This window comes from Vicia villosa, linkage group LG4 (genome assembly GCF_029867415.1).
Source record: "Vicia villosa cultivar HV-30 ecotype Madison, WI linkage group LG4, Vvil1.0, whole genome shotgun sequence".
NCBI classification, from domain to species: Eukaryota; Viridiplantae; Streptophyta; class Magnoliopsida; order Fabales; family Fabaceae; genus Vicia; species Vicia villosa.
In genome coordinates, this window is record NC_081183.1 from 191,359,952 (window position 1) to 191,386,064 (window position 26,113).

At 32.7% G+C, this 26,113-nt stretch overlaps 2 protein-coding genes across 2 annotated transcripts; both read right to left on the reverse strand.

Annotated features, from left to right (window-relative positions):
• Window positions 1-710: 710 nt before the first annotated feature.
• Window positions 711-8,128, reverse strand: LOC131596501 (kinesin-like protein KIN-4A). The gene is made up of 25 exons (XM_058869160.1): window positions 7,768-8,128; window positions 6,869-7,015; window positions 6,439-6,588; window positions 6,066-6,319; window positions 5,766-5,947; window positions 5,557-5,681; window positions 5,358-5,394; window positions 5,184-5,275; window positions 4,966-5,073; window positions 4,776-4,889; window positions 4,577-4,664; window positions 4,294-4,403; window positions 4,069-4,167; window positions 3,874-3,987; window positions 3,657-3,773; window positions 3,499-3,579; window positions 3,333-3,404; window positions 2,995-3,088; window positions 2,894-2,919; window positions 2,710-2,807; window positions 2,531-2,629; window positions 2,047-2,431; window positions 1,817-1,972; window positions 1,415-1,742; window positions 711-1,265 (listed from the first exon to the last, which is right to left on the reverse strand). Exons 1-24 carry the CDS (start codon window positions 7,882-7,884, stop codon window positions 1,527-1,529), a joined length of 3,081 nt encoding a protein of 1,026 aa, XP_058725143.1. The 5' UTR covers window positions 7,885-8,128; the 3' UTR covers window positions 711-1,265; window positions 1,415-1,526.
• Window positions 8,129-14,021: 5,893 nt separating this feature from the next.
• LOC131598592 (uncharacterized) lies at window positions 14,022-25,493 on the reverse strand. Its single transcript, XM_058871175.1, has 3 exons — window positions 25,384-25,493; window positions 15,233-15,443; window positions 14,022-14,665 (listed from the first exon to the last, which is right to left on the reverse strand). The coding sequence occupies exons 1-3, from the start codon at window positions 25,491-25,493 to the stop codon at window positions 14,099-14,101; spliced, it is 888 nt and encodes a 295-aa protein (XP_058727158.1). The 3' UTR covers window positions 14,022-14,098.
• Between the last annotated feature and the right edge of the window lie 620 nt (window positions 25,494-26,113).

Here is a 26,113-nt window from a genome sequence, read left to right on the forward strand (position 1 = left end):
ATCAAAGAATCAAGCAAGTATGCAGTATGTGTAATTGCAAAGACTAATCATTTGAAATGGGAAGTACCATAACTGACAGCAAAAGTCTCGAAAAATTTAACACCATTGTGTGCCTAAGGCTGATTTCAAACTTGTTTTGAGTTTTTCGAAATGGGAAGTACCATAACTGACAGCAAAAGTCTCAAAAAATTTAGCACCAGTGTGTGTCTAAGGCTGAATTCAAACTTGTTTTGAGTTTTTCGAAATGGGAAGTACCATAACTGACAGCAAAAATCTCTCAAAAAAATTTAACACCATTGTGTGCCTAAGGCTGAATTCAAACAAGTTTTGAGTTTGTTTAATTTTACTTTTGTTGATATCGTTATATATGGGTTAAAATATACAACATTTAATGAGAATTGGTATCATTATAGTTATTTATTAATGAGGTATCATCAATGTCTTTTTCATTACATCATTACTATATATGAGGCAACAACAGACAAATCTCCGATAAGGCAATAAGGGCTGATCAGTAATAAATGCTACAATAATTGCTAATAAATTCAAGAGGTTTTATTTGCTAATTGATTGCTAATTAATTAATTGAATGCAACTACTTTTACTTCTTAACTGATTCTTAATGAATGCACTGTCTAACACAAGCAATACATGAGCTTTCAATTTGGTAGATTGTATCATCATTCTAATGCACATTCACAGCAGCAAAATGGAGAAAAAATATAACTAATTAATAAGTGCAAACATCATTTATCAACATCCTTTTACAACAAGCAGTCCAAAAAACAAACATCCTTTTACAACAAAATCCGTTATGGTGGCTACAAACTTTTACAAGACACTAACTTATGTTAATTTACACACAAGGAAAATACAGAAGAACTTCCTTCTGTTACTATGTGACAGGAATGCTACATTATTTTTATCAACAAAAATAATGATTGAATCAAACAAAGTAAAACAATAGATACTTAACACTAAGGACTAAGGAATCAAACAAAAAATACAGTATTTCCTTTTTTTCCATCTAAGGCTGGTATATGGACAGACAATTTTCCGATATAATTTTTCGGAAATATGTCTTCCAATGACGCCAAGCAAGCAACTATCTTCAATGCTCAATTATTTGATAACTGTCGAGGGCAACATTTCAACACACTCACAAGATGCTTCATATGCTGCAACTACGGAAACATTTTTGTGATTTTGGTGGAACTAACCAAGACTGATAAGGGTATATATTGTTAGCAACCATTTACATCACACTGCAGCGAGAAATAAGAAATGTTAGAATGCTAGATTTTTTTTTCTTTTTCCGAAAACAGAATGTTAAATCAGTGCATCTTTAGTCACCAAAAAAAAAAAAAACTAAGACCGTGTTTGGATAGGTAAAATAGAAATTAAAGGTTATTACCTGTGCCTAGTTTAATGTTCTTTCTAATGTGTTGTGACTAGGACCGTTGTTGTAGGTAAGATAGTGAAAACTGAGCCACTGCAAATGGCTGATCACACAAAAACGATCAAATTCACATAATCTGAGGCAAAGCCTGTGAACGCGGCTTTGATCTCATGATTGTTTCATCACTGTGTCGAATTCGTTCAGAAAGTCTCCACGGCTTCTGCCATTTCCATTTGAATTGTAGCAGCCACTGATGATGGCTCCTTTTCCACCTCCAAAGCTTGCCAGAAGCTTGTCCTGCAATTGCTAGTTTTTTCATTGACAGTTGCCCAATGGGTACCATCTGCATCGATAGAAAATCTCTTGATTAGACCAATTAAAAGACATACAAATTAATATAAGTGGACAATGAAGTACCCTTCTAGTTTGATCTATAAATGCTGCTGATTCCCTCGTTTGACCATTAGCAATGCCTGGTGTATATTTGCGTTGTTTCGACGCTGGCACAGACTCAGGAGATAAAGGTTCATTGATGTCTTCGGCATAGTGTTTCAATGAATTTGGTGGGTTTCCCTGTTGAAATCAAGTTGTTAGTTTTGAATTCGTAGGTTTATTTTCCTTTGAGTCTTATGCAGACAAGATCTTACCGAAGCTGGCTTGGCCAATGTGGCTACAACATCTTGCTCTCTCACTTTTAGTTCCTTCTCAACTTCCTTTCTCTTGATCTCGCTTTGCCTTAATAGGCCTACAAGTTCCCTGATTTGATCTTTCATTTCTCTTATCTCCATGTCTTTCTCCCACAGTTGACACCTAGTATCTGCAAGAGAATTAAACATATATTGAAGCAAAATCTTGGCTTCTCCCATCGAGCGCAACTGGTTCCAGTGTCCACGGTTACTGAATGCCCGATCTCGTTCTTCTGCCTCAGATAGTTGAGAAGCCATTGCCACAAGTGAATTAGATGATATGCTCAGCATGTTCTCCAGTGAAGCTATTCTTGCCATTCTTGCATTCAGCGACATGGAGAATGCTCTGAGAAGAGTTAAAACCGAGCAGAAAGAGAGAGAGATGTTATCCTTTTATATTTCATGCGTTATTATTTGAAAGAGCCAATATATTCAAGAAGCATACCTAGCGAATCCGTTCTTCCCCCTTGGAGGACTGAGACCACTGGCAGCAAATTCGTTTACTTGTTTCAGCATCGCTAACTCCTCTCCAAGAGCAGCTCGCCTGAAGATTGCGCCTCATAATTAATTATTGCAATACGCTTAAATCAATAAGAAACATAATTAGAAATATGTGCTGCATACACTTGGCTCTGCTTCTCATACTCAAAACGAACTTCGTGCTCTTTTACCATGACTTCTAGCTCGTGATCAAGCCATCGTTGCAAGGACTTTTCGTTACTCTAAAGAATAAACTCAATAAGGCACTTACTTAAAAGTTATTATGGATAATCAACAAAATCTTAGAAGAGGAAGGAAAGTTTGTTACCTGCTTATTTGTTCCACTCCCATTAACTGCAATTAGAAGATGAAATCCAATTAGAATATTAAAAAACTTTAAAATGTGATTATCCACTAAACAAGTAATACCTGAAGAGTCTCGGCTGCAAGATTTACGAGCTTCTAACAATTCCTTTAACCTCTTGGTGGCCATTGCAGCTTCCTCAGTCTTTCGCTGAAGGACCTGAAGAAATAGTCAGTTGTGTATAAATTTCAATCGCTTCTGACTTTTAGGATATAATTCTTACATTCCCGAAATGAGTGCATGTTAAATGTATATATAAGAAATAGAACTTATAGTAACTCAAATTCACCAATGATATAAGAAATTTTCAATTGCTTCTGACTTGTTGGATATATCTTGAGAGGAATGTTAGACAATTATTAAGTAGAATAAGGTTGCCTACCAACAACTTAACAATACTTACCATTTTCTGGCGCTGATTTAGAGCTTGCAGCTTATGCCTTTCAAACTCATTTCTTCTTCCTTCCTTCTTTAACTGTTTAGAAAACATAAAGTTAATACAGGGTCAAAGAGCACATCATCGACCAACGAAACGAAAAAATAAACAAAAACAAGGAGGCTTAACATACTTGCAGCAGCTCTTTCTCTCTAGAGGCTTTCCACTGCCGAAACTGTTCTGCTTCTTGTTTTATCTTTTGTTGCAATTGAACCTGACAACAGTTTTCCACTTAGAATCGAGAACCAGTATATTGAGTGGTGGTGTATGTGAGAAAGAACAACAATCAACCTTTTGGGCTTTTATAGATTGTATTTCATCTTGCAGGCGTTTTGCTGCTTCATCACTTTTTTGCTTTTGCTTTAGAAGCTGAACTTGGCTCTCCTGTTTCTTCTTCAGATCCAGAATCTGGCATTTATATATTTTGAAAAGCTTTTAGTAATTAGGATTTGTTCTGATTCGATTCAAGTAAAACGAAGAACAAACTGAAATGAAAAATCTATTTTACCTGGGCTTCAAGTGCTTTCAATTTTTGGGCATGTATATCCTCTGATTTGTGTGTTTGTCCATCGGAACCGGCAGCAAGATTTTCAACTTCAGCCAAAAGACGATCCCTATCTTGCTGCATCACAAGTGAGGTCTATATATAAATATGAATTTTTCTGTATGAGCAAAATAACTTTTTTCAGAATTTCTATTGAACCTGGACAGTTCTCTTTTCATCCTCAAGTTCCATGATCTTCCTTCCAAAATGCTGTTTGAGTGTTTCAGCATCCGATGATCCAAAAAGCTTCATCTCAGACTGTACGAGCATCAATCACAATACACATGTTAATGAAATGAAAGACGAAAACCACTTGATGTTGCTTTCATGATTATATGTCATGCATGTTGAATGTGCTCAATTATACATATGCATTAAAGCAACCTCTTTCTGCTCCAAGCGCTTGTTCAATTCGTGTAACTCTCTGTCCATACTATTTTGCAGAAGTGTATGCTCCCATTCTTTAGCTACTTCTTCAATCTCCCTTGAATCCCCTGATGAAATCGGTAATTTTAACCATGAATCGTAAAAGTTTTAAGAATCATACTTGATTAAATTTAAGAAATGGAAGATAAAGTGATAGACAAATAATTAGTAGAAGTAAGATGCATGCATAGAATTGGCATTAACAGCAGATCATTAAATCCAGGTTAAAGAAAAGTCTTACCCGTTGTCTCACTCATCGGATAATCAGGAGTTGTGATAGGTAAACCCCTTTTAAGCCCGTCTGTCTTTACATTGCACATGCTACCATCCTGTAAAATGAAAGTTTGAAACTTAATGTAAAGCACATACCTAGGCACTGAAAAATTGAAAAAAAATAGTTCAGAAAAAGAAGATTAACAACGGAAGGATCAGAGGCATACATAAGCATCCTTTTCACTTTGTGCCACAACAGAGCATCTGCTACGATATTCATGAAGTTCACGGCAAAGATCTTCATTAGCTGCTTCAAGCCAAGAAATTCTTTCCTTGAGGACCTACATAACACAGCCATATATAAAATGATTCTATATTCCTAATACAAATGTGACTTCAAAAATAGAAACTAAGTACCTGAACCTCCTCGGAAGAGCCACCAGTACGAGTACAAAGTTCTGCTTGCAAATGCTCTAATTGTTGTCGCATTTTAAGCATCTCGTTGGACATTGGATCTCTGTTGACCTATGGAAGAATAAACAAACCATGAGAATCAATGTATCATAAATAGCTAACCAATTACTTCAATTTTTCCAGTTGAATGAAAGAGAACATAAGTTTATGCAGATACTCACAACAGGCTTATTCTGGATATTACGCGCACGATTTGCATACTTCAAAGTGTTAAGAGTTTCCTCAGCATTGATATCAGCAGGACTTATGCAAGCTGGAACAGAAATGATTTTTCATGTACTGAAAATTTATAATTCAACAACCTGATTGTCTAAGATTAAAGGAAAACAGCCAACCTATCATTACAGTTCTGCTGTTACCACCAAGTGAATCCTGCAAAATCATTTAAATTTACTTTTAAATACAAAATCAGAAATAAAATAATACTATGTTAAAACATTATAGTTTAAAATGATTATAACGAGTATTTTTCAACATTGTAATATGAATGAGTATTTGCTGCAAGAATGATAAATAGATATCGTCGAATCAAACCTGTAAAAGCCTAGTAAGTTTACTATCCCTATAAGGAACATGAGCACCTTCTTTTCTCTTTTTTTCATCACCGAGTGCACTAATCACGTTGCCAAGTGCTAGTAGGCCTTTGTTAATGTGAACTCCTGTTTGAAAGATAAAATTATTAGGGAATACATTACGATCAAAAAAATGTTCGGAGGTGTAAGTGAGAAACACAACCCCCTAACCTTCTTTAAAACGCAAGCCATCAGACCCTGTTCGTTTAGCTCGTTCTGATCCAGCAAGGTCTACTAAGTGCAGCTTGGCACAAAGATACTCTTCATTCATAGTATCGTTTAAACCGGTCTCACTAGGATTGTTGAGCTTCCGCATCTGCTCTAATGTGATGGTGAAGATGGCATGTGAACGACTAATTGAATATATTTATCCACAATTAGTTTATGAAACGGAAAATGGGGTAAAAAAACATTTCATGATTAAAAGTAAATGTAAGCAGTTAAAAGAAGAGAAGAAAATGGATAAGCAACCTGGATTGGTTGTTCATATTTGTGCTCCCAGTTGCTCTACTTAGTGAACCTTGTTCAAGGCATGCAGACATTTCTTTTAGTGTTGCAACACTGACTTCGGTAGATCCTGCTAAGGTAATAACGCCATTGGAACCCTCACGAATTTGTATAGGCGGTTTACCAGGAGTAGGCGATTTCCCTGCATGTCCATTTGCAGTATCTGGTTTGCTCATAGAGGATGGGTCCAGCAAATCTTTTACTTCTTCTTTAAGAATCTTTTAACAATTAAAATTTGGTGTTAGATGCTTAATTAAACTTTTTGTAACAAAAAAAAAAACACAATTATTATACTTTCAAAACACGGCTGTAGGCTGTAACAAAGTTATCGACGGACCTCGATAAAGGAAACATGCAGCTGAAATTCAATCTGATGCTTTAAGGTCTCAATTTTACTAAACAATGCACTCATAACTTGGGGTACTATTCCTGTTTGATAATAATCTTTAGAGCCTGTGCCCATTGTGTATGTTTTCCCAGAACCTGTCTGCAATATAGAGAAAATGTCATGTACCAAAGAGAAATGAGTGTAATAGCATGCAGTTTATGGCCCTGTTTGAATTGACTTATTTGAGCTTATCTACTGGTATAATCATTTCGTTATATCTTACAAAAACAACTTATAGCTTAAATAGTTTATACATAAGTGTTTTTTCAAATAGGGCTCAAAATATCCTAATCAAGTAAGCATCAGATAAAAAAAACAAAAAACAGGGCCTAAAATTATCCAAACAGGACCTATAATTTCCCTTCAGCTGTAACTGTACCTGACCGTATGCGAGAACCGTGGCATTATATCCTTGGAACAGACCTCCAACAAGGGAAGCAACACATTCATCAAACATGGCAGATGAGGGAGAACCAGTGCTCCCATAAACATGATCAAACGTAAAGGAATGAGCACCAATTTGTACCTGCATCATAGTAACAATTAGCTTATGATTCCAACTTCCATCCAAAAATTTCAGCTACTCAATGATACTATTATGACAAGGTACAATTCACATAGAGGTGTCCAAAAAGACATAAACTTCTTAAGTTCAGGAACAAAACTTCTTTGAAAGAAATGAGTTTTAATCTTAAATCATTTCAATTCATTGAAACGACTTTTTTCCCCAATTCTTAAGTTGAAGCATTCCAAACACTTCACTAATAAATGTTCTCAAGCCAACAATTACCCAGGTCTATTTAAATTGACTTATTTGAGCTTATCAATAATTATAAAACACTTTGATAAAATTTATAAAAACAACTTAAGACATACCCATAAGCTGTTTTCAGCTTATTTCCATAAGCTCTTAAGAATAAATTGTAAAAACACCTCATAGTTTAAAGAAAAACAATTTTATTTTATTGTATAGTTATAGAAAAAACTTAAAAACAAAAGTCCTTAATTAAGCTGTTTGTCCAATCTGGGACTCAAATATCCCAATCAGAACGACCCAAAAACATAATATCCCAATCAAGTAACCATCATCATATCGAAAAAAAAAAGTTCCAAATTTCCAAAATAGTTTCAATCAAAACCATCAATCTTCTTCAATTACGCAATCAATCTCGGATCCAGATCTCCACTAAATTCACCAATCAAAATCACCATAAAACCAACACAAAAACAAATAATCCCCAACCCAATCAAAATCACATTGTTCAATAGAAAATGCACCTGAGGCTTCCCAGAAACAACTGTCACACAATCTTTACACCCTTGAAGCTTCTCATCATTGATTAACGGCCGAACATGAACCGCAACTTTCACACAACAATCTTCCCCAGCTTCCATCACAATTCACAAATCACAAACAACAATGTGAGAGAGAGAATGAATAAGAAAAATTGAGATGGAATTGTGAAGAGAAAAATCAAAAAGCTTGCAGCAGAATGGTTCCTCTCATGGTTTGTTTGTTGAAGTAACTGTGAGAAGAGAAGAGGAGAGAGAGTAGATATAGTTGGAGGAGAGAGAAAGGGAAAGGGCAGTTATGGAAATACGGTATTTGAGGTAACTAACTGTAAGGACAACAACCATTATCATTTTTTCTTTGCCTTCACTGTAATGTACTTTTCCAGACGGTTGCGTGCTCTTACTCTTTTGACACTAACTTTCCGTAAATGCCCCTACCATTTTTTTATAACAGTTATGTTCCTCTATGAGAAAGATCTCTTTCAGAAAACAGAAACCCGCGGTAAATTAAGGTGATTAACTTCTTAAGTGTAATAGTATAATCTTTTTCGGTTGTGTTATTTAATTAATATCATGTACATTAGCTTTAAATACATATTTTAGTTATAATTATGATAAAATAAAAATGAGAAATAAACTATAATCTAAAAATAAAATTTATGAATCTCGGGAGGAGAGTTGTGAATCAGGAGTTCAACTTAATAAAAACACCAAACTTTATTTTAAAATTGATATTTTGATTGTCTTTATGGAAGATGTGGATAACTCAAAACATAGTGTTTTCAAGTAAGATATCTTTAATAATTTGTTTATGTTTATGTTTATGATATTTATTCAATGGAAGCTCAATGAAATTGATAATGGGAAAGAGTGTTTGTTACTAGTCAAGTCAATAATCACATACCTTTGGCCAGAGACAAAACTTTGTGAATGACTCATAGTTTTGTTTGGAGGATATTTGAAGAGTTCGTGATAAATTCAAAGAAACCGCATTGCCATGTCCTAAATGATGTGCAAAAGGTACTGACAAACCATGTTTGACTTGACGTGTCATTACAACTTCATTATACATTAGTAATAATGCATATGTAGTTGAAGGAGTTCCACTTGATGAAATAGTTGTCTTCGTTCATTGTTTGAGATTTATTGAAGCAAATGTGGAAGGAGTCTGTCACGAAGTGAGCAACCAAGGAGAATCAATACATGGAAATGATTTCATGTGATATATGCACGAAGAAATACAACTTCTCCAAGCCCACCATACCTTGCAAAAAAGAGGTTATGACGAGTACCATGACTCTTATTTTTTAAGCCAAGCATTTCCATCATGAGTCAAGAAAAAATCTCAATGATTAAACCCGAGATACAACTGAATGTTTCTAGAATCCCTATTGTCATGAACATAATGAGAGAATGAATCTTCTTCTAGGCCAAATATGGAGGCATATAACATAGAGGATCATGTTGTAATAGGGAAGTTGAGAAAGTGTAGAAATAAAGCTGAGACAAGCAAGCCAAAAGAGAAACTTGACATTTACAGGAAGGCATTGATTTTAGATCCAATTCCAAGGTTGAGGTTTCGAATTAGGGCATGATCCACTTATATGATCAAACCAAACGAAGACATCTTTTATAATAGGATTTAAGCTAAGATTTTTGGTGGTGACCTCCATGATGATATTATAAGTGGAAGATAGAGTAAAAATCTTTAACTATTGGATTGATTTCATGGATGTGTACATACTCAACAAGAGCGTCCAGGGGACCAAAGGCAGTATAATGGTTGTACCAGAAAGAAGAGGAGTTTGACCAAGTTCTATAGTCAAATTCATCTTTTAGCAATAGACTTCTAGGTGGAGCAATCTATAGTGGCATAAAGGAAAAGTAAAAGAGCACCAAATAAATACTTTTTAGAGATGAGGCATATCCAAAGTATATTAGTATTTTGAAGCATATTCCAAACAAACTTATCGAGGAGGATTGTGTTGGTTGTTGGACAAGTTCTTCCAAGCACAAAAGAGGTGGAATAAATTGTGGTATTCAAAACTCGCGATTAACTTAGAGTTTTATTACTTGAGAAGCAAATTGTATTAGTATTTTGAAGACCAGAAAGAAAAGTAGCGGAAAAAATAGAAACAGTAGTGTAAATGACAGGAATTTTAAAGTTACGGATTATAAAGATGACACTAGAGAATTATCCAAGTTCGGCCGAACATTGGCCTAATCTTGTCCACAAGAGATCTTCTTAAGATCTGACTATAATATTGAGCTTTTACATGTTATGTCTACGAACATTTTATACAAGTAAATGAAGAGATTTTACACTATCTTATCCTCTAACCAAAAGAGGGTTTTTCCACGGGCTTAACTCACAAACCGATTAGCGATTTTACAAGCTAATCTCATAATAAAACAAAACATTTCTAGGCTGAGTTCTATAACCAAAAAAAGTTTTTCAAATGGTTGATATCAAGAACCAAAAGTGAAATGAAGTAAGGAAAAGCCTCCTTTATATAGGGAAAATTTTAACTTAAAATAGAAAGTCCATTGGCCTTTTAAATGACCTAATTGATTAGGTTCTTGCAATAATTGATTATTATGCCCAAAATGTAAAATTTAATATAGAGTCGTTACCAATAATTAAGAGGCTGTCATAATAGATTATATAATCTATTAGGCTTCATCTAATCGATTAGGCTATGAATATAATCAATTAGACAATTCAATACTTTCTCCTAATCAAGCTAACAGTCTCCCAATTAACTGGTTAGGCCTTAAAACAATTTTAGGTGTTTTGTTAGGTAAAAAGAGGCTTCGAAAAATATTAATTGTCACAAGACTCTAGTTAATCAAACAAACATGACCAAATGAATTGTCACAATTGTTCTCTTTCACAACTCTGGAGCTTTCAATTTTCTTTGCTAGATATATCAATCATATAAGCATTTCATTGGAACATTAATTTGTTCTAGTATATGAGGCTTGATATATATTTAAGTTAATCACAATCATCAGAGAGTTGTAAAGATGTCATCATTGACTTCAATATCCATCAGTGTTGTCATCATCAAACCAATAAGAAAGTTGTCAGCAGGATCATTAACTTCATTCCCACAAGCACATATAGATCCATATTGACATCTCTAGTTAATTAAACTCCGAGCCCACCTAACCTCCTTGAGCATGTGGGGGTTTTTCAGTCATCCAAATGAATACATGTGGTGATAGTACCTTTTAAAATAAATTTAAGAGTCATACGATCAATAGTGTCATAAATATCTTGTGGGACCCATGTGGTTTTCATGTAGTAAAAAGAGATGGAGGTGAGAAACAATGATGCAAGGGATAATCTAGCAGGCTTATTGAGAAGCTTTATTTTCCATGAAGCCATTTGTGTTTGCATTTTTTCATGATGAAGTCAAAATTAGGTATTTTAGCTCTACCTCAAAAAATAGGAAAACCAAGGTGTTTTTCTAGAGAATTAGTACTCCGAATGCTTAAGATTGTAGTCATCTGATTGATTTTTTGTCTGAGGAATTATGAAAGAGTAGAAATAATGAGACTTAGAAAGATTGATTGATGCATAAATAAATTTGTCCGCGAGTGTGGCAATAACTCTAATTTAAGACTTTTTTGCTTTTGTGAACAAGAGAGCATCATCCGCAAAGAGAAGGTTTGAGGTCCATTGTTAGAAATTAAAGTAGGATTCCAAGAATCACTACAAACACCATGGGTGATGGAAATAGAAATTTCTTCCATGCAGATGATAAAAAGATAAAGCGATAACAAATCCTTTGTCAAATACTGTGTGAAGGCTTAAAGGCTAGCATTTTATTTTTATTATATAAAATAGATAAAGATGAGGAAGTGATGTTCTGTATAATGAGCTAAATAGTAATATAAGGAAATCCAAAGTCCAACAAGAAGCTTCTGAGGAACACCTATTTAACATTATCAAAAGCCTTTTCGAGTTTTAGTTTAGAGACAACATCGTTTTTTTTCTTCTTCATTTTATAATGTGAAAATTCCATACAAAATAATACCATTGTTTGTGGTTCCTCTATCTGATTGAAAACTGTTTTGGTATGGACCAATAAGAGTGTCTTGGAGAGGTCGAAGACGGTTAACCAAAACTTTGGTAATATTCTGGTACTTTATGTTACAAAGACTTATAGGTCTCAAATATTTAAATGTTGTTAGAGTGTCAAGAGCTATTAATATTCCAGAGATGGATGAATCAAAATTCCTAGTGGAGAAATTTGAATTGACTAAGTTGAAAACATCATCACCCATAATGTGTCAGTGTTGCTTAAAGAAAATGCACGAAAACCCATAGGGACTAGGGTATTTGAAAGGTTTAATCTAATTTAACTCATGAATGACTTCATCTTTTGTGACATGGTTGGCAAATGAAGTTATATCGTCGGCATTCATCATTAAATTGTGGGGTTAAGAACTTCAACTTTGAATACTCGTTTTAGTTTGGACGATGAATCCTTAATACATTGCGTCTAAGATTTTCTAGAATTCAAAAACCATTGGCTAATGCTAAATTTTGCGAACCCAAATTTCCTCACAATCTAGAATGGTAACAATTGGATTAGGAAAATCATGTAGAACATTCGTCCTAATGTTTTAGCAAAGGAAATTTAGTGGGATTAGAGAAATAGAAATTCTACCAGCATTGTTCAGGAAATCACTCTCATTTATCACATTACATTATATGCTTGTAACATGGCAGATTCCTTAAACACTTTTTAACAACCCTCAACACAGGAAAATGAAAGGAAAATTCAATGGAACGTCCTCAACATCCCTTATACTTTCATTAATTAACATCGATGAAAATTTCCTTGAAATTCTAATCAGAGAAGGTTATGACAAAATCATTTACAACTCTTTCGGCGCTTGGCAAGTAGGAATCCCTATATACTTACCAGAATCTTTAAAGATTCTTCATGTAGAGTTTTGTGTCATCCATATATACATCTCCATTTCTAAAAATAAAGGTTTCAACAACTCGATTTCCTACATAGTTTTTTTTCCTTTGCATCAATCTTATAAAGACTCTAGCCAACAAGTATCATAAATATGTTGTTTTGATTCAAAATATCAAAGACAAATTATGTGAGAACAACCACTTCAAAATCATCCACACCTTCCATGAAAATAACCAATGTGATGACTTTATGAACAAGTTTAACATGACTTCTCATCAGACTCTTCTCGTTCACACCTCTTCTCCTTTAAATCTTACATTCATCCTTTTAAACATACATTGTAGGAACATCATATCTTCATGTTTAATTTTGTTCAAATTTATTTTGTTAGTCTTGTAACCAAAAAAACCATAGTGGTTTGAGTGATAAATATACCAAATATTTTATTTATGTGATCATAAATTTAATCAATGACTCATGCACATGAAATTTTGTTAGTTACAAAATAAATCTTAAATATGTTTTCAATACATGAATGAATTAGAGTATACAATCTTCCTTTTACCAAATATTGTTTTATATACCTGCACATGAAGGAATATTTAGACTAAAGAAACAACTTAACAACTTATTTAAGTTGTTTCACTACAAAAAAAACTCAGTTTTATCAGGTGAAAGCCACCCCGCAAATACCAATATCACCCAGCAACGCAACATTTGCGAGGTGGGCTAGCCACCCCGCAAAAACGTTAGTCGCAACTTTTTGCAAGGGGATAGGCACCCCGCAAATTTGCCAGGTGTTTTTCACCCCGCAACATTGCAAGGTACAAAGCACCCCGCAAACACGCTTTCCAAGTGGTCCAGGCGCCTTTGTTCAGTTGAGTCAGAGCAGGTGACACAGGTGATTCTGCATTGTGCTTTTCACCCCGCAACTTTGCTAGGTGTATAGCACCCCGCAAACACGCTTTCCAATAAGTTCTGCCAACTTCGTACATTGTGACAGAGAGTGTGTTAGGCAACTTGCGGGGTGAGATGCATTCAGCAATAGTTGAATATTTAATATTTGCAGGGTGGATTTCACCTGGCAATTATTTTGAGATACCTTGTTTAATTCACGTCGCAAGTAGTAACATATATAGTAAAAAAAAATATTTATATTATTCTAAATATTTAGAATAATATAAATATAATAAATAATTAAAATTCATTTTTTTAAAAAAATACTAAATTTATAGTTAATTCTAAATATTTAATTTCATTCTTAATATAAAGAAATTCATAATTAATATAAAGAAATGCATAATTAATATAAAGAAATGCATATTTAATATAAAGAAATTCATGATTATCCAAAATATTTAAATTCAAAATAATATTCACAAAGGATCCGGGTCGTCCGCATTATTTTCGTTTTGTTCATCATTCTCGTCTACTACTCTTTGGTTACCACCCGCTCCAAATCCACCACCACCATATTGTTGTCGAAAGAATTGTTGCATTTGTTGCATTTGTTGTTGCATTTGTTGTTGTATTTGTTGTTGCACTTGTTGTTGAATTTGTTGTTGAGTAAGCATCATTTGCTCTTGTGAAAGTCTCAATGCTTCCTCCAACTCCATTTGTTTTTTTCTCAATGTTTCATTTTCACGTGCTGCTTCACTCTGAGCTAGTTGTTTAATTGTTTCAGTTATTTCAGGGGTTAATGTCGGAGGACGTGAAGATCCTTCCCCGTCTGCAATTCTCCTAAATAAAGAATACCTATCCCCTTTTTTGTAGTTGCTAGCTAAAGGCCCTGCAGCATAAATTTTTCCATTTCTCTTCTTTCCCTTACTTGCTTGCAACCACAAATACTGATCAATAGCTGGATCAAGAGGATATCGTCCACGTGGACCGCCTAACTCAGGATGTTTAGCTAAAAACTCCTTCTTCAACCTTTGGTACTCCGCCTACACATACATAAATAAATACATTAAATGCATACATAAAAAATATAGAAAAGAAAACTAAATGTCATTCCATAGAAAAGAAAACTAAATATAACCTTTAATATGAAGCCATCAAACTAAACTTCAAGAAACCTTAAATATGCACTTATTGGATCACATGAGAAAAATAGAGGCAGCATCAAAACTTAATAAATAGCATGGGGTTCTATGAAGAGATACACATAAACCAACAAGTCATCACACAATTTTATTCAAACATTAACAACAAGGATATCATCATATATTAAAAAATTTAGTTAGCAATTAACATGCTTGTATTAAAAAAAGAATCAGATATAAATACAACAAAAACATATAGTCTAAAAAAATCGGAGAGATGAAATTGTGAGATTAAAATTATGATACCAAAATTGAGCGTAAAATTGAAAAACAAAGATGAAATCATAAAAGAAAAATTAAAAGCAAAGAGATGAAATAGTAAAAGAAACATACTGCTACCTACCAAAACTGAACACAACACAATCTCTCCCCTCCACCACTCAACGCAAGATACATACTGCTACCTACCAAATACAAACTGAATTCAACATGTCCATGGCTACAACAACCTTCAGCCAAGTTTCTCAAATGGAGTAGTTGTGGAGATAATTCGACATTACATGCCAATTGTTGCTTAAACCATGATGGAAAATAAGCATGTATGTCAGTGGTTGTTGCTTGTTCACCGGTGAGTTCATATTGGAAGTTATTATATAACCTATATCGAAACACATTAAAACTAAGTTAGAAGGTAATAAGTTTAAACCCAATATGTTCAAAATAAATATTCACTTGGTATACTTACTCAATGTATGGTTTCACACATAGGAACCTAGCTTCCCTGTAGTAACGGAAATCATTCCTAACTGTTTAATCTTAATCCAACCATCTAAATTCAATCTTAGATAGATAGATAACCTAAGTGACGTGGTAGTGTGAGGAGCACAACTCTCCTTCACCGACACCATATTCTCTCATAGTATTTTCTTCAACCATTTTTCAATAAAAACAGAGTCCAAGAACATCAACTATCAAGTAAACCCAATAATTTCATCAACAAAATTACATATCCTAATTTCATAACTTCTTAAACAAAATTATCATATCCTAATTTCTAATTAGAAAACCCTAAATTAAATTAGTGATAATATTTGAACCTTTTAACATATTTATAAACAAAAATCATACAAATTTCATCAATAAAAATAATAATTTAAACTACTTCATACAATCAATTGCAAATAAATCAGTTCATATGTGTACCTTAATAATGGGTTGGATGAAGAAAATGAGAAGAAACACAACGCCTAATAGAGTTAAAACGCAGCAACAGAAATATATTTTGAACCCAGCAACTTTACAATGAGTCTTGATGTGTTGATTTGGAGAAAAAATGTGATTTTTAGGGTTTTTGGTGAGGTTTGCGGTGAGTATTTTTTGGTGAAACGAGAGAGAGAGAGAGAGGAAGAAATGGTTCTAATGTCTGAGACTGAAACTGGGGAAATGGAAGGGATACGTGTGATTATTAGGAAAAGTTTGCGGGGTGGAAAACTCCCAGCCAATATTTTTGACCATCAGACTTGCCGCGTGCTATTCACCCCGCAACTTACCTGTCTGACACATGTCCCCACTACTATGTACCACCATTAATTTCCAGATTTAATTTTCCCCCCAATTTTATTAGGAAACTTGCCAGGTGCATCCCACCTCGCAACTTTTGTGTCTGACGAAGCACTCCTATTGCTATGTATCATCATTAATAACCCAATTTATTTTTTTCCCAAATTTTCATAAAATCTTGCGAAGTGATTTACACCCCGCAACGCACAAAAGCGTTGAGACTTGCGAGGTGTATTGCACTCCGCAACTTTTGTGTCAGTAAATTCATCAACTGCTCACCTGCCACCCTGACTTTTCAATAAATATAATACTTGATTTTTCAATAATTTTTTTAGAACATTATTGCGGGGTGGTTAACATTCTGCAACATTTTTTTTCAAAATTTCAACCTTCCCTCCACACTTTGCGAGATGGAAAAACATTTATATATATTTTTTAAAAAAAAACTAGGTTGAGAGGTGATACGCACCCCGCAACTGCAATAATTTGTAAGGTGTATATCACCTGGCAAACTCACCCAGCAAATCAGCTTTTTTCTTGTAGTGTTTATTTATCAAGCTAAAGGAAGAAAAAAAAAGTAAAAGATGTTGGGCAGAGTAGTGGAGAAAGAGTGTGGGGGTTGTGAATGGAATGTAATCTAGTTGGAATGTAGAATTGAGGGTAGCAAAGAAAAAAGGAACCAAACCACATAGCGACAGCGCACAAACCCACGTGAAACAGAACTGGATACACCGTCATTATCACACATGCACGTTCACACACACATACACACTTGCCATATACTCCATTTTTGCTTCAACGACACACCCCTCGGATTTGTCGCAGGATTTTGTAACTCTATTTTTGACATGCACGCGTTTTAGGTTCTTAGTATGAGTTTGCGGCATCTAAATTCTATGTTGTGTTTCATAGATATTTTTTTAAAGTTTTAAAGTTTTTTTATTTGACAGAATATGGTGGGAATGGTTAACTTTGCAGGTAGATATGAAAATGACTTTATACAATGTATAAATGCTAATTAGATATGTACCTTTTCTTTCTTAAATATCAATAAATATTTAGATCTAATCAATCAATCCATAAATTAGTGGTTTTAATGTTAATTTTTGTGATTACATATGAGATTGTGTGCTTAAACTACTTTTGCAATCACTAGCTCATCAACCAACTATTAAAGAAAATTGGATTAATGTTAATAAAAAACATGCTAAGATTTATGTAAAAAAGCAATTTAGCATCGATAAAGCATCGGTGTCATAGATTAAATGACTTGAAATAGTAATTTTGATACGCATGAAAAGAAATCTAGATGAATTAATACTTTTTGCCTTAATTTATATAAAAAAAGTAAAGTTTATTTAATATATATTTATATTTATGTAAAAGTATAAATGATAGAATATAACTATATTTTTGACACGATAATTAAGTGTGTTTGGATTGACAATGGACAAAATTGATTTTGAGAGAATTAAATTTGATAAAATTGATTATACATAATTGAGTTTAATAAAATTAATTTATATTTAGATACAATAATATAGAAGTGATTGTTATTAATTAATGTTGTTTGGATAGTTTTATCAAAATTGATTTTGAATGTTTACCGAAATAGTAATAAATTCTAATACAAATAAAAAAGAAAATAAGGCAGAAGCCAGTAAGACGGTAAAGTTTGACATTATCACAAGGTAAAATGTATTTTTTGGTTATTTCTAATGATGAGTTGGGTCAACATATGTCATAGATGGAGTACTGTATTAGCGAACATGTCTTTTGACACAATCCAAATGATGCATGAATCATACAAATCAATATCAATGCGTTAAGACCTCTCTGATCCTAACATATTGCAATGACAACTCTCGTAATCCACTTTCCAAATTACCACGCAATCACAATCACAAATTCACAACACAACTGAAATTAACACAACATAATTATTAAATCATTTCAAAGTTATTAATTCTCGTCATCGCCAATATAACATCAACAATCCATGTAATCCACATAAAAAAACTCATGTTATCACAACACATTCAGCCCCTGAAAATAATTCTATTTGATATTAATCCGCATTAGCTTTCCAATGCTTCGAACAACAACTCATTTGGACTTACGGATCAAAATTTATGACAAAACAAGGAAAACAAGTCAATTGTACAAATCGTCACGTCATCGCTGATGTCTTGGGCGAAGAACGCCCATCAGGAAGGGTTGACGCCCATCAGTAAGGGTTGACGCTTGTCAGACGTCCCGGGAGTTATATGTTAGAACAAGATTTAGTTCTACAATATGTTTCTGAGTTTTGATGATAACCATGAGTATGTTTGTATGAACAATTTTGTTATACTCACGTTTGTTATGTTGAGTATTTAACAAACAGGATTTGATTCTGATGAAAAGGCGTGTCCAAAATATCAGAAGCTACCAAGTTATGTTTTCGCGCTACAAAAGCTTTAGAAGCATCTGAAGTCATCACTCTGATACAAAGTATGAAGAAACTATTTAAAGATCAAGTGCTAAAACAGTATTATGGTAATATACTTACAAAAACCTTTGAATCTTTATGACTTTGCCGAAAGAATATGCACACAAGTACTTTTGGACCAACACTATATTTTATATTTTCTCTTATTTATAAAAGACACTTAATCCATCAATAATAATTATGAGTATTTTCTTTATAGATACAATACCAAGTTAATTATTTAAGTTGACATCATTTTTTTTTTTTTTAACAATTTTAAAGTGAACTTAAATTTAGATAAAGTTTTGTTTTAAGGGTATAGGTACCCGTCTCTTTCCGGGGCACCTAAGAATTTTTTATTAATATTTTAAAGATATATATTTTTAAGATTGAGACTTTTCTCATTATTATTTATAAGAATTTGAATTAACATTTTATATATCACACGCAACCTACATTACATGTGATGGGAAACTTTAAAGTTTTTAATTCATTTAAATAATTTGTTGTCACCTCCATCTAAGGGTTTAGTTTTGTTTATTGCTTAATCAACACAAGCATATGTCAAAAAAATTATTCTAAGCAATGATTTAGACATCCAAAAATAATACTAGTGTTTTTTTTTCTTTCTTTCTGAATTTCATAAATGTAGGAAGCAATCAAATCAGCTCTCCTGAGGCCACTTTTAACTCATCATCATTATTTGTTATATAAAATTGCTGTGAGAAATAAGTAATAGAAATTGGATATGGGGAAAGGAGTGATAATATATTAGGAGATATTTATTTTAAGATTTTAAAATTTATTCTTAATATAGAAATTATACAAATAAATTCTCATATTTGTTTTAAGGGTCATGCTAAAGTTAGAAAATTAATTTTTGAACATAAATATTTTTGAAAATAAAATTACTTTCACATTTTTATGATTATATATTTAAGAAAATAACTGGGTATAAATAATTCTCATGAAAATGAAAATAAATTTAAAAATCATCTATTTATTCTACTTTATAAATAATTCTAAAAAGTAATAAATATTAATCACACACATTTTATAAAATAGGTTTAAATAGTTAGTTAGTCCCTGTAAGTTAGCGCGTTTTTAATTTTTGTCCCTTTATTTTTTTTCTTATGAATGATCTCTCAATGTTAAAATCTTTTTGGTCTTAATTCCTAAAGTTAAATTCCGTAGAAAAATTCGAAGGAAAATTTGCAGGTAACATGCAGATTTTCCTGTAGATTTTAGTTTTAGGGACTAAATTCAAAAGAAATTCAATATTTAAGGACTTTATCAAAGAAAAAAAATATACAGGGACGAAAACCAAAACCACCCTATTTTAAAAGAACTAAAATTAAAACTTTAACTCGACCCTCAAAATATAAGGTGGACCAAATCAGACCATTCTTTTATCCTATAACTTAAAAATTGCAAAATTTTTAAAAATATGTATACTGACAAAAACATGCATAAAAATGAGAACATATGCAAGTTTAAAACTTTGATTTACCTAAAAAAACATGCAAGACAAATATATTTAGCCAGTCGAATATGTGTTTTCGACTTTAAAATTATTTATAATTTAAGAGTCACAAATATGTTATGAAATTTTATTTAACTACTAAAACGGCTCTAGATATAAACAAAAAGGAGGGAGAATCCATCACAAACTATAAAAAAAATAATTAGAAAAAGGATAAACAATTTGGGTTGGGTGGTAACACAAACATAAGCAAGAACGCAATAGTCAATTTAGCATTGGTTAGAAGAGAGAAAGTAAAGGAAATAAAGTTGTTAGAGCCCCACCTGGATTAGCCTCCCACATGACATATCTAGCTGGTTGGTCCCTAGCTTCACATGGAATTTAGCTCCTCTACTATGGTTGGCCCCATGCCTCACACAGTCAGAATTTTGGGGTCCCCTAATATATGTCATAGGCAAAAGAAGGTAGTAGGAGGAAAATGTGTAGTCTATTTATTATTTAAGGTGTTAATTGATTCAATCTATTGTAAAATGGTGGATTGTGTATGGTGTAATGAGGAAAACAGATTCATTGCAGTCTCTTGTAATAAATGAAAGTTTTGAAATTTGAACATTACTAGAAAAATGTATTCACATTTATTGTTTGAGGTGTCTAGACTATTATTATGTTTAGTAATATATATATATATATATATATATATATATATATATATATATATATATATATATATATATAGGGAGCATATCAAGTGAGAACATTTTTAAATGAGAGATAAGAGGAATAAATATCAACCTTTAGATTCATCAAGAGAGAGAATGTTAATACATTAATGTGGCTATTAATTTTTCTCTCTTGATGAATCCAAAGATTGATATTTATTCCTCTCATTTAGAATTGTTCTCACTTGATATGCTTATATATATATATATATATATATATATATATATATATATATATATATATATATATATATATATATATATATATATATATATATATATATATATATATATATATAGGAGCACATCAAGTGAGAGCAATCCTGTGGCTATTAATTTCTCTCTTGATGAATTCAATTGTTGATATTTATTCCTCTCATATCTCATTTTAAAATGCTCTCACTTGATATGCTATATATATAATGGTGTAATTATTGTAATAAAATTATTTTTTATAAAATTTTTAAATATTAAACATAGTAGAAAATTATTTAATAATCATACTTATTTTGAGTAAGAATCTTTTTTTATGGAATTTTTACATATTAATCTTAACAAAAATAATCCAGTAAGGTGTTTTTTTATATGGAATTTTAAATCTTAAACGTTAATTAAATCTGACGATTAATATCAATAGTTCTCGTTTCTCACAATAGATATTAGTTCTCACTGGATACGCTCCTATATATATATATATATATATATATATATATATATATATATATATATATATATATATATATATATATATATATATATATATATATATATATATATTAGTTGAAAAAGTATTCTTAAATAGATTTATATCTATGTTAATAGCAATTTTAGTATTTGTCTATATCATACGAGTATTTAAGTATTTATATTTTTCCTTGTTGATTATACACAAATATAATTTCAGGTAAATTTATAGAGTTGTATTAGGCAGTCAATATCTAACCAAAAATTTAGTTAAATATCTCTAATATATATCAATTAATTTATAATGAGAATATCATGTCGTTTTTCAAAAATAGTACAGTCAAATAAGCAAGAACTGATGTGCTATTTATTTAAAGTAATGAAATAAGTATGAGTTTTCACATTTTTGAAAGTGAATGCGGGTAAAAATAGAGGCACATTAACACAACAATATATGAAAAAAATAGAATTATAATTAAGATAACGATCAATTTTATGTGTCTAAAAAAAAGTAGTGGATACAAAGGCGGTAGAATTAGACAAACACTTAAAAGAAACTATTTTTCTCATAAGGGATCTTAATGAGAATGTAGGAAGTGTAACGAGAAGTTTTGAGGGCTTGCATATAAGGTATAGTCCTCAATTATCTTCTCAAATACATTTGAAACCACACATTGATGGATCAATAATAAAGCTTTCCCATCTTTCTTGCTCAATTTTTGATACCAGTCTTTTTCACTTCTATTGCATTGACTTCCAATGATTAGAACCCATCATTCATGATTTCAAGTACAACTTGAAATCTCAATATGGCATTTATTTATATGCACCATCTATCATAGTGTTCAACTTTGAACACTTGTAGATTTGCAAAGAATATAATTGATTGGAGGTTATGCATTCATTTTTCATTGATAGAAACTTAGATCGAAACTGACTCTTGATACCATATTTGTTGGGATAGCTTAACACACAAGCCAATAAGCATAACTAGGGATAGATTAATTTTGAGCGAATTAGAAGAAAATTAGGATAAGAAGATTTTTTATTAGAATAGTAAAAAATTCAACAAACTATTCAAACTGTAAAGTCATGATAATTTGCTTGTCTTACAAGTCACTTACTTGCAACACAATCAAGTTGTCGCCATAATTTTAAATTGCACTAGCAACCGCAATTGCGGTTGCAAAACTGCGGATGCAATAGTCCCTGCAACCACATCGGGCCGTAATTGCGGTATAATTTGAGATCACAAGTCCAACCATATTAGAAATCACATCAGACAATTTCATCCATATTTTTTTAAAATATTTTTATCAAATCTCAAAATTTGGGATTCAAATAACTTAATGAAAAATCTTAACATTAAATGTTTTTGACATTGTATTTCAATTATCACTCAATAAAATCTTAAGCCGCAACGACCACTGTTGTGAAAACGATTCCAAAAACAGAGTATAATAGGGAACACAATAGGAAGGCAAGAGAACAACGAGGATTAATTATAATTGTTATTCTTTACTTTCTCTTTAAATCAAGATTACAAGTTACAAGAATAACAAAAAACCCCTCACCCTAAATTAAGCTTTGCAGTATGCAATGAAAAGAGACTAGTATGTTATTTATAATAAATCTAACATACTAAACTAATGGGTTTTTTCACAAATACCCATTACAAGTCAACTTAGGGTACAAGTTAACTTAAATAATTGGACATAACAAACAAGTCTAATTCGAAATACTAACAACCCTAGCATTTCGACCTCCACATATTAGAACACACTTCGATTATAGTATGTAGGTCTTTGACACATTCTCTGTCGAAACAGAAAGTTATTCTTTAACCCACTAAAGTTCAATCTAATTCTCGCAACCACAATATCACAATCACAACACCCACAACCACATCGACGACCACAATCGTTATTTAAAATCATATCTGCCACTATAGTTAAATTAAATTACATTGCTAATAAATATATCTTTAGTGTTTGTGACAAAAATTAAATTTAAATGTATAATGGATCTTCACAAATTATATATTTTATATTTTTATCTACTTAGTATAAGTTTTGATCTTTGTAAATATATATATTTTTTACTTTTAGTTTTGTATTTCATGATTGGTGTGGCATATGCATATATAGACTTTGCTGAATGAATCCACGTTGCTCAACTCTCCCTTCTAAATTAAGTCAATTCATGAGTTCACAAGTAGCAAAAAATTAGGTCCTCTGACATCCAACTATGTACCCCTAAGAATAACATCCACATGCTCATACTTGGATGTTAACTTGTTTTCTACATTCAGATTCTATACAGATAGAAAGTAGGAAGCTGGTGGAATTAAGAGCGTTTGAAAAAACTGTTGAAATTGGTTGTAAAGGGGGCCATGGTGGTGGTGACTTGTGGGTGCACTTTTGATGGAATATATGGACTGTGTAACCATGTCCATGTGCCTACACAAAATTGATTGCGATTGGTGTAGTGTAGGCCATATCTTTTCATCGGATATGTATCTAACGGTTATGTACTTTTTTGTGATCATAATCTAACCTTTATATAAGAATTGCAATTGAAATAAATATATTTAAAAATTATAATAGTAGTTACATAATGAAAATAATAGGAGAATCTATTTCAACAAAATGATTTAGATTCGGGTTGTATAAAAAATAGTTATGTCACTAGGTTAACTTTATAGAAATCGGTTTGGATCTACCACCTTTAGAATCTTCTCCTTATCATCAAACTATCATATACCTTACTACTACACCCCATGCGCAACCAACGCTCCTCCACATTTCACACCTGAAATATAGCGAGACTGTTATTTCTCCACCCTACAAATAGGGAGTGGGGTCGAATCACGTAACAAATTTGAATACTCTTTACTCTTTCACATATTGACTTGAGCGTCAGAGTGCTAACCTTGCATGTACACCCTCTCTCTGTCGCATTGGAAGCTCTACTCCATCGCAGCTTCCGCATTTCTCTCTATTAATAGATTCCAGAATGGAACAATGACAATGTTTGTGGGAAACGATTTATAATTCCTGCGTTTTCATCAAGAACAACTCGTTCTTGACCTGAAGAAAGACCTCTACCGGAAACAAATAGAGCGTAAGTAGTAACTTCTGTGAAGATGATCGAGAAACGTGATTCTATTTTTGATCCAATCCTTCACCTATCATCAACGATCAACGCATTTCGAAGCACAACCACGCCCAATGCTTCAACGTCTACCAATTGTTTCTTGCTAGACACTGATCCAGGAACTCACCGACTTATTTTGTCAAAATTTGGATTCCTAGATTGAGAAAAGATCGACAGAATCGCAAACTCTAAACTATGTTTAGTCACCACGGTCGTTTTCGCCAATCAAGCCTTAACATGACTCATGGTAGATGACGAAAGATCTTGCAACGTCCTTTATGAAGAGGCGTTGGAACCGCTAGGTCTTAGGCAAACAAATATGAGTCTGTTTGGCATAGAAGATTTGTTAGACGTCAACGATTAAGTTACTTGTCCTTGTGGAATGATATATCTGACAATATCGATTGGAAAAGGTATGCATCAGAGAATAGTGACTCTCATGTTCCTTGTGATATAGTGCAGAAGCTCCTTCAAAGATATTCTAGGAAGATCCTTGTCAGCAAAGTTAGATGCAGTCACTTTTACAATTCACATGATGATAACCTACCATGACGAAGAAGGAATGTCGAATATTGTCAGTGCAGATTTATGAGAAGCAAGAAGAATCAGCGAAAATATCTTGGCATTAACATCAAGAAGTACTGATGAATTCAACATGGATGTGCGTGAAAACAAAGTCAAACATACCCCGTGCAGCTTAGAGAGAATCCGGCCAGGACGGTTAGGATTGCATCCAGGCTCTCCCCTGAGGTATATAAGGTAATTTTAACTGAGTTCCTTCAAGAAACGTCAAGCTCTTCGCCATCTCTCCTCACGAAATGCCCAACATTGACCCCCCAAGTCACTTGTTATCATTTGAACTTGGACATCGATGCCTGGTATGTATCCTAGCCGAAATTCGAAGCCACGATGAACGGCCTACTGCATGCCAAATTCATCTCGGAAGCATAATATATTGAAAGGCTATCCAACGTGGTTCTAGTTAAGAAGGCCTTAAGCAAATGAAAGATATGCATCGACTACACATACCTCAATTAGACGTGTCCGAAAGATTCGTATATGCTTCTAAATATCGACCAACTTGTTGATAATTCATCCGACTACCAATTATTATCCTTCATAGATGCATACTCTGGATACAACTAGATACCAATGTCTGGACTCGATCGGGTAAAAACTGCGTTCATAATAGAGTAAGCCAATTACCAGTACAATGTTAGGCCATTCATGTTAAAAACGGCGTAGCAACCTACTAGAGAATGATGAACAAAATCTTT

What these genes read in the sequence shown, in the direction of transcription:
- LOC131596501 (XM_058869160.1), bottom strand. Translation starts at nt 7,884, where the DNA reads ATGGAAGCTGGGGAAGATTGTTGTGTGAAAGTTGCGGTTCATGTTCGG. An exon ending in CAGCAGAACTGTAATGATAG is followed by an intron (nt 5,276 to 5,357) that starts GTTGGCTGTTTT and finishes TTTCTGTTCCAG; the next exon opens with CTTGCATAAGTCCTGCTGAT. An exon ending in TATGAGAAGCAGAGCCAAGT is followed by an intron (nt 2,630 to 2,709) that starts GTATGCAGCACA and finishes CGCAATCTTCAG; the next exon opens with GCGAGCTGCTCTTGGAGAGG.
- LOC131598592 (XM_058871175.1), bottom strand. Translation starts at nt 25,493, where the DNA reads ATGTTGAATTCATCAGTACTTCTTGATGTTAATGCCAAGATATTTTCG. An exon ending in GACATTCCTTCTTCGTCATG is followed by an intron (nt 15,444 to 25,383) that starts GTAGGTTATCAT and finishes CTTCTAACTTAG; the next exon opens with TTTTAATGTGTTTCGATATA. An exon ending in TTGAATTCAGTTTGTATTTG is followed by an intron (nt 14,666 to 15,232) that starts GTAGGTAGCAGT and finishes ATGTATGTGTAG; the next exon opens with GCGGAGTACCAAAGGTTGAA.